Source organism: Gordionus sp. m RMFG-2023, chromosome 3 (genome assembly GCF_954871325.1).
Source record: "Gordionus sp. m RMFG-2023 chromosome 3, tfGorSpeb1-WG-v2, whole genome shotgun sequence".
In the NCBI taxonomy this organism is placed as follows: Eukaryota; Metazoa; Nematomorpha; class Gordioida; order Chordodea; family Parachordodidae; genus Gordionus; species Gordionus sp. m RMFG-2023.
The window spans coordinates 42,841,039-42,854,574 of NC_088777.1; the positions used below are offsets into that span (position 1 = coordinate 42,841,039).

A 13,536-nucleotide genomic window follows, 5' to 3' on the forward strand; every position below is an offset into this window, starting at 1 on the left:
ACTCTGCATTTTCAAAAAAAAACATATTAAGTGGACAAATAAATATATATAAATAATTAAATTCAGATAAGATATAGTTAAAACTTAGTAAACAAAATACATAAAATAGAAAATACATTAAAATCGTCTTTTATTTTTTACAAAAATTCCAAAATTTATTTTAAAGATCACAAAAAATAAAAAGATCATAATATAAATTCTTTTTTTAAACAATTCAAATTCATTAATTTAAAAATATATTTAATTCGATTAATAATTTACTATTAAAAATACGGTATGTCGACTGTCAGATCAATCATAATCATTCGAAAAAACCAAACACGTGCTTTATAGTGTTATATGCGTACAAATTAATAATCATTTATATTCAATTAAAATATTACTTCTAGAGGTTTATATATAATAAATGTATAAAGGAATGGGTTATTCGTATATTTTTATTAGATATTTTGCAATTTTTTAAAACCGATTATAAGAAAACAACTGGGACATATTTATAGCAAAAGAAAAAAAATCACATTTTTTTAAAAAAGTGTATGAAACCGTGTATAAAAAGATGCAAATATTTTTCGTGCTAGACATAATATAATTTTTTCTTTAACAATCGTTTCGATTTAAAAAACGTATTCTGGGGTAGCCATTTCAATGGCCCATCTGAATTTATCTCTTTGAGTTTTATTGTAAAGTTTGGTCACGTTTATACTGTGTTTTTTGCACCTGTTAGAGTGAATTGTATTATATAAAATTTTATCTTATAAAATATCGTTTCATGTAATTATTTTGCACATAAAAAAATATAATGAAAAAGTTTAGAATGAAAATTAAGAGATCGCCCTGAATCACCTCTTGAATGTAGCATTAAAAAAAAACGTTTTCAATGTGTTTAAAAAGCAGGGTTAACGGTGAACTAGAACAATGCCTCTTAACACGTATATACTTATATTATATAAAAAATAATTAATTTAACCTAATTTAACGGAAACTAAGATAATAAAACTAAAATTTTAGAGAAGCAGCCATTTTTCATTTATAACTAATACGCTTGTATCTTCTTTAAACTCTTATTTATTAATTCAATCATTGACAGCTTTTAATATATGGAATGAGGAGGGGGGGGGGTGGGAGTATTACTTACCAAGCAACCGTAATTCTGGGGTCTAGATAATTTAGCTTGGAAGTTCCCAATGCTATCGTTTTATTTTCCTCCTATAATTATAAAGAGAAGAAAAAAATTAATTTCTTATATATATAATAAATATAAGAAAAAATAAATAAGAAACCAACATAAATTATATGCAGAAAACAAAACAAGATTAAATGATTATATATATTTTAATTTACACCTAAAAAAAATTATAAAACGAATAGTTGGCGAGTAAGATGTAAAAGTAGATATGAAAGCACATTAATAAGAAAATCTACCATGACTAAAAAACAAAGTTATTTACATTTACAAGTACACTTATTTCAAAATATAAATTATATATATACTACAATTAAATGTGTCTATTCTGAGCTATAATATTATACTCTATTTGGGAATCGAATTCCAAAATTAATAATTAAGGCGCCATTTTCAATAATTTAGCAACCCAATTTTTCCTGAATCAAGATATACAGATTTTCATAAGATGTGAAACCTTGTCAGTGGCCTGGAGCTCGAGTTTGAGCAATTGTTCTTTAAGCCTTTCCAGTTTGCTCTTCTTTTTTTCGTAAACTAGCTCGTTTTTCTGGTTTTTTTCCCGTTTGAAGTCGGTTTTAGCGCTTTTGGCTTCCTTCTTCGCTTCCGATATGGCCTCCTTTTTAGATTTCACCTGGTTTCGAGATAATATATTTATTTATTTAAATTAAGCTTGTCATCATTATAAAAATTTTCATTATAATAACTCTCCCAAAACTTAGGTTGGGTCTGATCAGTTTAATTAATCAAAAATAAAATGGTCACCAATCATAGTAAACAAAAGGTTGTGGCACTTTGCGCAGTAGCAAGAAGATGTTTTGCCACCTTCCAGTTCATTATAAAAAGTATTATAGGCACTTGAGATTGGAAATTGATATCGATCAAAGATAAATTCAAAGGATCAACTGACCATCATGTCAAAATAAATACAAAACATTTATAAATCCTGTGTATCAACATCAAACAATTTTGAGGTAACATAAAGTCATTTTTAAAAAAAATCGATTTATTTTTCAAATTTCCCAAACTTTCCATTATTTCCCCTATATATTTCGTTAATTCTCAATCAAATTTTCAGGGGAAGTTTACATATATCTACTAAAAAACGATTATTTTTAAATATTAAAAAGTAAATTTGAGAATTTGATAAAAATGGATTAGTGTATCATACCTTTTCTTGCAAATTTTCCATTTGTTTACCGTGCGTTTTGGGAATAGTCCTTTGATGGTTACACAATATGGCTACAGCTCTATTGGCTCTGTTGTAAGACAACAATTTTTCGTGAAGAGTTGTATCATCTAATTTTTTACATATTCATCAATGCGAGAGGGGCAAAAAAAATATTTCGTACAACATAATATTTTATATAATATTCCATAAATTTTGGAATCCTCTAGCTATACATATATGTAATAACTATGTTATTGTTTTAATTTTTACAGCTTTGCTGATTAAACCTAGTATTTAATAGAAATCTATAATTTAGGTTTCAGATTTTTTTAAAAATATAGCTCCAACTTTAAACAAATAATAAATAAATTAATTTTGGCCTCAATACTTGGCGGATTTTCTTACGCCCGCGACTGAAGATTGAGCGGAATTAGACTATTTTTTTAGGCATTACCCAACAATAGTTGTAACATGTAAGTGAAAAAAAATATACCTTCAGTCAATTTGTTGAGTTGATCTTGTAAGGTTAGAGAAGCGTTGAAAGTACGGAACACTTTAGCTGTTAGACCTTCCATTTGTTCGTTCAAATGTTTGTTCAAAATTTGAGTCTTTTTTGGATAAGGAAAAAAAAGTAAATTTTTTTTATGGGTAATTATATTTTGCTATTACATAAAAATTATGTATTTGTTTTTTAAAAAAAAAATAATTATTTACCACTTAGAATCTTACCAAATATCAATATTTAATAAAACTATCATATTCATAAGTAAATTAGACATTCAATTTACAAAATATCGATACGTAACCATGTATTCAAAATTAGCGCGAATTAGCGGCGAAGTATATAAAAATACACCAAAATACAGCATATTTTATATACTTCACCGCGAATTTATGCTAATTGAGAATCCAAGGTAACCCTTCATTCAGATTGTATTTTAGTATAATTCGCCGCAAATTTGCGCTAACTATGAATGAAGGGTAAAATAGAAGTATGCATTTTTTTAAAAAACAAATATAAAACCGTTAATCTATCGAATAGTTCGTTTTCTTTGTTCTTGTTTTTCATAAAAAGTTGGATATTTTTAAAAGCCCGTTTTTCGACGGGCACCCTGTTTTGATATCTGATACAATCTTTACCTGAATATTTAATTTATTTTTGAACGATGAGATTTAATAAATAAAATAGGGTAAGTAAAGAGTAAGGGAATAAAATGAAAAATTTTAATGTCTTATCAGAAAAATAATTTATATTAAATTTGACTCTATATTCTTTTCCTCTCCCAATTGATTGCATGACAGGTATGTTGTCTTGGAACGGAAAATGGAGGATAGAAATGAGAAATGACTCTAAAACTTTGTTCTATAAATCTCTATCACGATATTTATATTTAACTAGGCTGTGAGACATTTGAGCAACTTGGATATAGGTAATATAAAGAGGCAAATGTCCAGCACTACAAGAATTTTTATAAGTACGCCAATAACTAAAAATCCGCAGCCCAGTTCAGACCTGCCCTTGGAACAATTTTTCAAAAAGGTGGTCTGACACTTAATGAGGTCGTTTCATATAAAAGGACCTCACCATCTTCCCTATCCTTCTTTTTCTCGTTCAAATTAAGATCTCCGAATTGTATTTATGGTATAAAAGAAAATGATAACCCAAAAAGTCGAAATCAATGACGCATTCGTCATCTTCAAGTTTCTCGTGTAGCGTCACGTGTTCGATTCTGAGGGAACAGCAACCTACTGTATCAGCGGTCTCATCATCCTTTTCGTTACCAGCCCTGAGTGCCAACTTAAAAGAATTTTTTTTTAATTTAGCATTTAAATTAATTTTTGTGTTTTTCGATAGCAATTGTATTTTTTAAAAAAAAATTAGTTCGATTCGCCCCTGCAAGAATATCAAACAAAATCATTAAAACATTTAGAAAAGGAATTTTTTTTAGCTAGGTTGCTAATTAAATTTAAAGAGTTGGAGATGCGACTTTTCTAAATTATTATTTTTTCCTTCAAACAAAGAAACACTTTTAGGCCGGAAAAAGTTATAATATCCAATATCGTGATAATTAATAATTTTTTTTAAAAAAAACCTTATCAATAAAATACAAGGCTACTCCACGCTGACGTTCTAGCATGGATTTAGATTTCCAATCCTCTTTGTATTGTTGACGGATTTTGTCGACGCAGGTCTTGAGCCGTCGAGCCGTTTCGTATTTCATCCAATCTTTTTCGCCCTTTAATAATTTTACGGTAAATTTTTAGACTTAGTAATTTTAAAAACCAAATAGCTTACATTCCCCTTTTTTTCATCTCTATTTAATCTTGCCTATTCTTAACTACCTGACCCTTCTCCTTGCTCTAAATAAATTAAATAAAAAGGCTTTAAACAGCTAGGAACCTGGATTAAAAGTTCTGGTTTATATAAGTTTTAAAAATGACATATGGGTTATTAGATTTAAAGTGGTTCTGAGAGATTAGGGTTCTGGCTTTATACTCTGTTCAAAAGCTATGGATTAAAATAATATTTAAGCAATAAAAAAATAAGCCATCTAAATGTATAATATGTAAATATTTTACTAGATAGGCAATTTCATTCATTAAATGTATGTGTCCATACATAGAAATCAGCAGTAGCGCCATGGTTCGCATGTCGATTAAATGACAATAATGTGCTATATATAATGATAAATAAACCAATTGCTAGTGCAAACCAAAAAATGTGCTATAGCTGACTCCTATGTCTGGACACTTATTAATGAATTACCAATTTAGTAGTATATATACATCATTGTCATATAAATCCCACGACATTCAATTTAATAGTGCTTCAAAAAGCGTTTAGCGTTGCGTTTTTCTAAAAAAAAGGCTTCATTGTTATTGAAGTGATATTTGTTTTTAAAAATGTGAAAACTCGCAAACTCTTTCGTATATTTTTTTGCGCAAAAAAGTTTCCAAATTTCTACATTACCCATTTAAAATATATTATTTGAATTTAAAACTCAAAAAGAGTCAATTTGTAATATATAAATTTAAGATGTTTATATTTTAACGTGCATTATAGTTTATATGTCAAAAAAAAATTTGTATTATATTAAATAGCAAAACTAGAATGTTTAAATTTATAATATAAACCTTCCTAATTATATCCCCAATTTACATGATTTATTTTCACCATATTAATTATTCACATTCTTTTTAAAATTTGGCCTATTTCTTTCGGGATTAACTTTAAAATTTTCATTATAATTTTAAATTTTATATGTTTCCATTGCTTGAAAATGATAACTAAAAAATCGAAATGTCGGAATAAATATCAGAATAATCTATTAAGAAAAAATAAAAATATAATATATCAGTTGCACTTTTAGTGGAACCGGTTTCGATTCCAGAAAAATTACAAAAATAGGTTCCCTTCCAGTTTCTTTAAATTTTAAGAGAAGAGTGTCTAATTAGGTGAATTCCAGTTCCAAACTCTGGCTAAAACTAAAATAATCGAAACTTTTAATTTGGACGAAGGATTAAGCATGATGTATTTGATGCTCTGTTGAATGTTTTCGGTCCAACTAGCGAGCCAGGTAACGTTGTTATCGTGACGCACCTCTTTCCACTTGTGTCCTTTTGGGGGTTGCGGTATTTTACCTTTTCTGATTAAACAATTTATTTACGTAAAATTATAATTAAAAAAGTATTATTTTAACAAAAATGCTATGATTTTTTATGATAATAATGTGACTAGAATTAAACCGCGATTAATTAATGGAATTTATAGCCTTGTATTTTGACTACAATAAAATTGATCTTATTATTTTAAATTTACCCATAATTAATTGTTTTCTCGTAGCCTTTTATGATGAAATATTGGCAAAATTTAAATATATAGTTTGAAAAGTTACATTTCAAGTTTAAAAATGATACTATCTAGATTTGGAAAGATACATTAAATTTAGTTTGTGATTATTTTACAAAGTAAAATTGTACAATAAAATAATATTAAATAAAGTGTAATTCAATAAAAAAAAGTGAGGGTGCATACTTTCCGCAATTTATAATAACATCCTCGGGAGTGATTCGTTTTTTGAGCCTGCCCATTTTGGGATGATCTCCGCGTCCTCTAAAAAGACCGGGCGGTTCTATCTTATAATTTCCTATCTTTTGTGGTCGACCATCTAAAATGCATACCCCGTATTCGTTTTGCATATCTTCCTGTTCCTTTTTAAGGCGCTTTTTTCAAAAGAAAAAATTCAATTCAATTGAGAAAGATAATTGAGCTTTTTAAGATTGCAGAGCGATCTGAACTGGTTCAGACATTTTCGTCAAGTAAGACCTAATAACACTTCCTGATTTGAATTCAATATTAGACTTATTTTAATTTCTTTAAAAACTCACTACTCTTTTTCTTAAATAGATTTATATTTAGCCTTTCTCGGGGGAGGGGGGGGGGGGGGTTAAATATTTTTAAAGTTTCAAATGTGGGAAATGTCAAAACCTGAAATATGTTGATTTCACACTTTATATGGTTTTTAAAAAGTGGGGGTATATGTTAAATAAGGGAAGATTACAACGAGATTTTAATTATCAAATGAATGTGAGTATCTATGAAGGATAGACAAGTAAGAAATTGCGAAAGGAAAAGGATTGGAATAGAGGCGATCGAAATGTTGATGAGAAGAAATAGACTGAGATGGTATGGGCATGTCGAGCGGAGGACGAAAGATGATTGGGTAGATGCACGTTGTTGGAAGTAAGAAAATCAAGGCCACTGGGAAAATTCAAGAGGTCCAGTTATAACGGAAGATATGAGAAAAATGTCTCATACATAGCGATGTTCAGGAACGTAAAAAAATAGAGAAGGGGAATCAAAGAGGAAACTAGTTTACCCGGGCAAATTTAAAAATCAAAATAAATCCCAAAGCTAATTTTTTTAAATTTTACTTTTGAAAACTAATAATGATGTATTATGAATGATATAATTGTCCTGTGTTTAAATTGTTTGATTATGAAAAGTCAAGATTACAAAAAAAATCAACGTTTTATAAAAAAAAATAATATTATCCATTATTCTCCTTTTACCAATTTCTCTTCTTTTGGCATGGCCTTCCTTTCCTCCGTCTTCAATTTGTAATATTCTGCTATGGAGGTGAAATCGCATTTGTTCAAATCCATAATTAAAGCCCGTTCATCCTTGTTCATAACCTTTGTTTTTAATTTAAAAATATTCATAAAATAATTTAAAACATTGAAATTAACTAAAAGCTACGATTACAAAGTTTTTCATTTTTAACTTCACTTTCTTTTTTTTTCATGAAAGAAATAAAAACTAATTTACATCGCCATGTTGGCGGAATGTTTTTTTTTAATATATGTACTATGTATAAACTTTCTTATTCAGAAAAATCAAATTGCTTAAATGTGGATATTGATAAACGGAAAAGGAAACATTTATGAATTTCTTAAAATAATCAATAATGTATTTTTTTTAAAATATATTTACGATAGTTTCTCGTTTTTTATTACCTTTCTCCAATCTTTAAAAAAATTCTCGTTGAATTTAGATTTCGTGACATAATCGTGTTCTAACATTCGCGCGTAAAAGCCAGCAACTTCCTCGGCGTCTTGGGATAATTTCATTATTTTACCTAAATTATTGTATTTTTTTTGTCCCCACAAAGTTATTTTATTAACAAAACTCTCCCTTTTTTCCCTCCTTCCCATACCCCGCTCAATCAAATTAGCCACGAATTTTCTCGTCTTTTTTTAAATATTTGTTTGAATTTCAAGCGAATCTGCTATTTTAGCTGTGCATCTTTGACGAGTACAATTATTAATTCCTAAATTAGGCGAGAGAATTAGTAGTTAATTTATTGAGCTAAGAGGAAAGGGGGTATTATATTATTTTCCTTTTTTTTCTTCCAAAAATGGAAAAAATTACTTTATATGCTAATATAATTTTTTTTTTAAAGAACAGCTAATTTTACTTTGGAAAATCATTATTTAAAGCCAAAATTTTAATATAATGTTACGTAATTTTCTAGAACGAACGTGGGGATCATTATTTTTCTTTAAAAGAAAATAAAATTTTCAGTTATCAAAAATTAACAATAATTAGTACAAAAACCATTTACAAACATTTATCATTGTTTTTTTAATAATAAAAATAATGTTTACCGTCGTATTTAAATCTCACGTCATTCGGTAAAGGTATGTAATCAGGCGCAAAAATTGGTCCCTTATGTTCCAATGTATTCCATTTAACTCCATCCCCTGTCGAATCTTCCTCCCACCTTATTCGAGTTTTATAAGTAATTTATTTTATAAAATGGCGAATTTAAATTTTTAAAAGTAATAGCTATATTAATCCTAAATACTCAATTGTTTTTCTCTTATTTACAAAATCGTACAAGATGGAAACATTTTTATAATATTACATAATGATTAACTTAAAAAGTGTTTTCTATAGTCAGGTTATATAGAAAATAGAAGTTTGGGGATATTAATACTATCAAGCATTGAATCTGTTATAGCTGTGGCGGGGCAAAAAGGAACTAGAGGAAGGAAATTACAAGGCTGGGGGGGGGGGTCAGCCTTATTATAGTTTAGATGATTTAAAGCGCCCTCCTGACAGTATTGTAATTAGGAGTGTTCCGATACCACTTTTTGGAGGCCGATCCGATCCGATATTCTAGATACTAAATTGATATCGGCCGATAACTGATCCGATATCATCTAATTTTGTATTCTGTAAAGATACCAATGGTTTTAATTTGTAATATACTTTTTATTAGTATAACATCTATATTTTAATTATACCATAACTTATGTCATTTAAATATATTATAATGATCAGTTATAGTTTATATGCAATTCTATTGCCTAAAAGTATATAAAATATTTTTATTATAAATCACTTTTATATAATAAGTAACAACTTTAATCTATATACATAATAAGTAATAAACAAATATATTATTAAATTTAAATAAATATTTAAAATAATATTTAACATTAATATATCGAAGATTTCTTTTTAGAAATATCAAATTTCAATTTATCGAAATCAGCCTGCGGCGATGGTAACTGTCAATATCACCAGCTTCACTAAAAACGATTTAAAATAGACAATTATAAATGATTAACTATTGTTATTATTAAATAAATATGGATTTCGATTTATTTATAAAAATAAATGATTTTCGATATAACTTTTTAAAAATTTATAACATTTTATTTTTGTTAAGGACGCCATTTTATATCGGATCGGTAAATTTTTTAATATTGGCCGATAACCGATATTATATAATAGGTGAACTATCGGCCCGATCCGATAAAAAATATCGGTACATCCTTAATTGTAATGAATAAATTTTGGCGAAGTAAGGTAAGTATTTACCATTTCCAAACGTGGGCGCCATCTGCACCTTCGTTCCCTTCCTCCTTCTTAATTTTGGTCTTCGTCGTGAGGGTAGATTTTTTCCCGATCGGTTCTTCGTAATCGGATTTTTCTGATTTTATTTTTTTCACAGGGGATTTGATCTCGGAAGATGACTTGGAGTCGCCGTGCCTTTTTTCGGTCTTTTGTCAAATAAGTTGACAAATTAATTTAATTTTTTTTATAAAAAAAATATATTATATACTAATGCCATATCAGAGCATTCTAAAGTATCTGTGCAGAACTTTGAAAGATATCAAGCCATGAATAGAACATTACAAAATATAGTTTCCAAAAAATTTGAATATTTTTGAAAGTTTGGACATCACATTTTTTACCGTCTGCTTAAGCTCATTAATTATATTAATATTCCGAATAATTTCCATATTCTTAATAAAGTAATAACTTTATAATATAATTATATTTAAAACTAATATATTTTATAGCTATAAATTTATATTTCAATTTTTAAGACTACCACATTTCTCAAATTTTAGAACGCTCTGGGCTGGGATGGCCTGGAATTTGCTTAAATCTTAGGATGAGAATATTAAAACAATATCTCATTAATTTTTCCATTTCTTTATTAAATATTAATTTAAAAAATTTTATAAAAAAAGCTGGGAGGTGAGAATAAAAATAGAGAATTAGTCTAATTCTCTCCCTTAAATAGATGAATTAAGAGTAAACTTTTTCAGCCCAAAAATGAAACACATACCTTAATGACCACTTCCTGTTTTCTTTCCCGATCTTTGTGCTTCTCCTTGTGCCTATCATGTTCTTCTTTATGTTCTTTATTCTCCTTTTTAATCTTCCCACCCTCTCTGTATTCTGAGTGTGTCTGCTTTTTATTTTCCCTATGTTCGTTTTTTATTTCAATATCAACTTTCGGTTGCTTAAATTTAAGACTTAGGGGTGTATCATCATCATCTTCGCTTGCTGGAGCAATTTTTGGCCTCTTTATTTGCTGGCTCGAAATATGATCCTTCTTGGGAGTTTTGGGAGGGGAAAGTAGAGCTTCTGATTTAATTTCGATCGAATCATCGTTTCTTGGGCTTCCCCCTTTATATTCTTGGTGAACATGAAGGCCTGATTTTTTGGTGGGGGTAGAGAGGTGGGGTTTGCTTGAGCTTGATTCATCTTTAACTGTTTGGTCCTAAATGAGAGCATTAATATTTATATTAAAGACAATAAATAGATATATTGATACATCGTTTAATAAATATCTCTGCATTTAAAATGTTTTATTAAAAATTACATCAAAAAAACTAAATATAAGTTTTAAATTGAGGAGGTTTATTAATCATTTTGAGAAGTCAATAAATTTTAATAATATTAAAAAATTTAGTGTTATATGTCTTTTTAAGTTTAATGTTAATCAAAGTAAAGGTCAAAATTAAGCCCAACATAGTCTAAATTTGAAGAAAAAAATTTCTTTTCATGTATGGGATTTCTAAAAATTTATTATCATGCCCAGCCTCTTGAGAATTTTTTGGCCTGGCCCAGATTGTTATTTTTTGGCCTAGCCATGAATTTTTAAAATTTCTTTATTGTAAATAGTTTTGGCTATATTTTGTAAACTGTTTCAAAGAGAAATTGAAATTGTGGGCAGTCAATGAAAATCAAATGCCCCATTGATATAATTAAAATTTATTACTTTAAAACAGGTCTAGCATGAATTTTTAATTTAAGCCCATCCTGTATTTTTAAAATAATACCATTTTTAGCCCAATTCTGGGCCTGATCTCTAATATTTATTATAAAATATTTTCAAAAATTTTATAATTTTTTTAGCAAAATTAGTATAAAAATATGGATATTAAAAAATTTTTACTTTCAATTTTGAGAGCTTATTCAATTTTAATGTTAAAGGTTCATCATCCTCTGACTCTGTTTCACTATGAATTTTTTGTTTCTTATGAGATGATGAATTGATAATTTTTGTTTTGTTATTGTTTTTGTCTTTGCTACTATTATGAGATGATAAATGTGGTTTTTTGGGAATTTTTGGTAATTGATCAATGCTTTTATAATATGAATTAGGATCATTAATAGTATGACTTTTGTTTGGAGAAAGATTATTGTTTATATTATTAAAAGTATTCCTAAGGTTTGACTGCATTCTATTATCTGTGGTTGATGTAACCAACTGAGAGTGATTATCTTGCATATTGTTAAACCTATTATCAACATTATTAAGATTTTCATTGTTTATTGCTTTATTTAGAAGAATATTTGGTGTGGTCTATTTGAAAGATTAAAATAGAATATATTCAAATCAATTAATATACATATAAATATATATATTAGAGCTTAATTATCATATATATTATCCATTTCATTTAAATATTTGTTATAAAATATAATTAGTCAATGATAACGTCATAAACATTATCTCTCATTATGTTTACAAAGGGATATATAAATAATAATGGGTATTAAATATAAAGATAGGGCAATCGCCTCTTTTATTCTAGCCTCTTGAATTTATATAATTTAAAATGTAAAAATTTTGAATAACATATAATATAAAATATTTTACCTCAGAAGATAAATTCGAAGGAAGTAGGATTTCACTGTGAATTTGTGTTGCAGTCTGACTTAAAGAAATTGAATTACAATTTATTGTGTTATTATTAAGTGAATCATTTTGCATTTGTATATTTGATGCATTGTTTGATAAATATTGCCCTTCAATATGATTCTGATCATAATTTAATTGAGCAGACTGATTTGAGGCATCATAACTTTCGGTTCTATTATTTTGGTAATAATTGATAGAAGTATTTGAATAAGATTCACCGTAAGAATTTTCAGAATTCATAGTTTTTACCGATATTAAATTAATATTAGAAGGTACTGGCATGACTTCATAAATAAGTTTTCTATCAAATCTCTAAAAAAAAAAGATAAAAAAAAAATTAATGAATGATTTGGATGTTAATATAACATGAAACTATATAACATAATGCTAAAGAATAACCAGTTTGCAAATCAATACCCCAACTAAATGGAATGGAATATATAAATAACTATGTAATAGTTTTAGATTCTTTATCCCAAGATGGGGGTGGGAGAGGTTAGAAATAGCTTCTTCATTATTCATTATAATGTTGGAGTGTGCTAGAAGGGGGGGGGGGGTTAAATGCAATCACATAATGGAATAAATAAATATTTCCACGATTATTTCCTTCTATAAATATTTATATAAATCTTCCTATACCATCCTTAATCCCATATCTTTTAATTTCAATATTGATCAAAATCTTTAAATAATTAATTATAATAATATTTATATTTTATATATGAATCATGATATACCATTCCGAGCAATATAAAGCAAAAATATTATTGAAGAAATTAGTGATAGAATAGTATTACTAATTAAATTCGTCAAAATTAACAATATCAGGTATATCATCAAAATAAATAAAATTTCTTAAATCTATAAAAAAAACTATAATTAACGATTTTTAAATCCTAATTCAAATGAGGTCTCAGCTAGAATTTTTAAGTTTAATAATTAAAATTTGGCAAAAATATTTTCGCCCTAATTAGATTAATTAGGAGTCAAAATGATGGTAAAACATAATTTTGACATGAATTGGAAAGAGTACGCGAAAATCGTCTTATATAAATATTTAAAAACATTTAAGTATTTCAAAAATCAGGGAATTTTGTGCAGTAACATTTTGCCTATGTGTATTTATATAAAATGCCCTTTTCCCGAGGTATTTTCTATAATTAAATAATTTG

At 27.5% G+C, this 13,536-nt stretch overlaps 1 protein-coding gene across 1 annotated transcript; it reads right to left on the reverse strand.

The window, feature by feature from the left end:
• Positions 1-314: 314 nt before the first annotated feature.
• On the reverse strand, positions 315-12,686 carry LOC135925881 (DNA topoisomerase I, mitochondrial-like). The gene is made up of 17 exons (XM_065461435.1): positions 12,323-12,686; positions 11,615-12,025; positions 10,499-10,936; positions 9,742-9,923; positions 8,520-8,635; positions 7,869-7,990; positions 7,425-7,547; positions 6,388-6,575; positions 5,854-5,998; positions 4,445-4,588; positions 4,014-4,149; positions 3,376-3,491; positions 2,845-2,959; positions 2,352-2,479; positions 1,641-1,814; positions 1,136-1,206; positions 315-717 (listed from the first exon to the last, which is right to left on the reverse strand). The coding sequence occupies exons 1-17, from the start codon at positions 12,644-12,646 to the stop codon at positions 615-617; spliced, it is 3,036 nt and encodes a 1,011-aa protein (XP_065317507.1). The 5' UTR covers positions 12,647-12,686; the 3' UTR covers positions 315-614.
• Between the last annotated feature and the right edge of the window lie 850 nt (positions 12,687-13,536).